The sequence below is a fragment of the Corvus brachyrhynchos genome, unplaced genomic scaffold (assembly GCF_000691975.1).
Source record: "Corvus brachyrhynchos isolate BGI_N302 unplaced genomic scaffold, ASM69197v1 scaffold308, whole genome shotgun sequence".
Lineage (NCBI taxonomy): Eukaryota > Metazoa > Chordata > Aves > Passeriformes > Corvidae > Corvus > Corvus brachyrhynchos.
In genome coordinates, this window is record NW_008239538.1 from 64,338 (window position 1) to 66,335 (window position 1,998).

Genomic DNA, 1,998 nt, shown 5'->3' on the forward strand with positions numbered 1-1,998 from the left:
ACCAGCAGCTTGGCGTACTGCAGTTCCAGCTTGCCCAGGCACTCCCGGTACGCGCCGCGCGGGCCAGGGGACAGCTGGGTCTGGAGGAGACACACCATCAGTCCCAGGCCCCCCCCCGAAACAGCAGCACCCCAGCTGTCCCCCTGCACCCCGCAAGAGGAGGAGTAACAGCAGGGACTCACATGGGGAAGGCAGTGGAGGGGCCACACCAGCAGTGCAGGGGCTGCGGGGGATGCCCTCATGGCACGGTGAGGGCACCCCGAGACCTGGGGGGCTGGGGGCAGAGGGCTGTGGGGGCCAGGATGGGCTGCTGTCCCCAACCCCCCCCCCACCAGTCTGTGCAAAGCCCTGGCACCTCAAAGATCCCCAGGAGCAGAGGTGGGTGAGTTCTGGGGGCCTCGGGGACCCCCAGTAGCAGAAAGAGGGGTGGCCATGGTGCTTCGGGGACCCTGAGGCACAGACTGAAGGCAGTCCTACAGGAAATGCTCAGGAGCAGGGGAGGGGACAGAACCGGGGGACCCCTGGAAGCAGAGTGGGAACAACCCCAGAGGACCCCCAGAACCTGGGGATCCCCAGCACCCAGGGGTCTCACCTCATCAGCCCGTGCCCGCTCCACCTTGGCACGGAACTCCTCGATGGCACAGTGCAGCCCGCGGTGGGCGCCCAGGTGGGTCTCCACGGTGGGCAGGTCCGCGCCCCACTCGGCTGTGGCCACACGCCGCTGGTTCTCCTCCACCCAGGCCAGCAGCTCCTGCAGGTACCGCAGCGGAGCCTCGTCCGGCTCTGGCCGCCGCTGCCCTGATGCCACGGATATGGCCGTCACCGCTGTCGCCGGCGCCCCCGACTTGAGCCGCAGGTTGTACTCAGTGCGGATGGACACCAGGCGCTCGTGCAGGCGGTACACGCTGCGGGGGGGGGGAAATGTCAGTAGGGGGCACAGGGGGCATGGGGGACTACGGGGTCATGAGGAGCTTTGGAGTGTACAGGTGTTGCAAGGGAGTACAGCGAACATGGGGAGTTTGGGGACATGGGAGGCTTTGGGGGCATGAGAAGATTTGGGGTCTACAGGGGTCACAGGGGGCTTTTGGGGGTGCAAGGACCACAGAGAGTATGGGGGGCTTTGAGGGGACATGAGGGACATGCAGGGCATGGGGGTACCAGGAGGTTTTGCAGGGCTTTGGGGGGCACAGGGGACATAGGGGTGGCCAGGGTGCAGGGAGCATGGGAGACGTGGGGCGCATGGGCAGCATGGAGGACACGGGACATGAAGGGCTTTGGGGGGCAGGAAGGACAAGGGGGACATGGAGGTCTCTGGGAGCACAGGGCCACGGGGACAAGCCGTGGGGACCCCCACAACACCCGTACCGACGGTACATCTGCTCGCCCTGGGGATGCCGCCCATCCTTGAGGCTCTGGACATCATTGAAGAGCAGCCGGATCATGGCATCCGCCTTGTCCAGGTCCCGCTCCACCTCTGCCGCCTTCTGTGGTGCCTTCCCAGCCGCCAGCAGCCGCACGTCCTGCGGGGGCAGGGACAGTAAGGCCACGGCCAGCAGCGTGGCCAGCACTGGTCCCACCAGGGCCCCTGCCACAGTGCCACCGGCACTCACCGCCTGCAGCAGAGCATCTGCCTGGTTCAGCTGCTCCTCACAGAGCCCTGACTCCATCTGCAGCTTGGTGACCACGCGCTGCAGCCGCTCCAGCCTGCGGGGACACGGAGGGACACAGAGGGACATGGTCAGCACTGATGGGGTCCTGCCCAGGGGGCAGCTGTCCTGGCCATGCTCAGCATGGGTCCTGTCCCGTGCTGCATCCTGTTCCCTGTCCTGCTCCCCATCCCGCTCCCAATCCCCATCTTGCTTTCCCCATCCCCATTCCCATCCTGCCCCCATCCCACTTCCAGTCTCAATCCCAATCCCCCACATCCCATCCCATTTCAATCCCCATCCCGCCCCTCATCCCATTCCCCATCCCCCCACCTCCATCCAAATCCCCATC

General features: G+C 66.1%; 1 protein-coding gene across 1 annotated transcript in view; it reads right to left on the reverse strand.

The window, feature by feature from the left end:
- LOC103620438 (plectin) overlaps positions 1–1,998 on the reverse strand; it is a 28,681-nt gene that overhangs the window by 19,892 nt on the left and 6,791 nt on the right. The window contains 4 exon segments of the mRNA XM_017741214.1: positions 7–80; positions 593–905; positions 1,366–1,520; positions 1,611–1,859. Coding sequence (XP_017596703.1) covers positions 7–80; positions 593–905; positions 1,366–1,520; positions 1,611–1,859 — 791 coding nt within the window.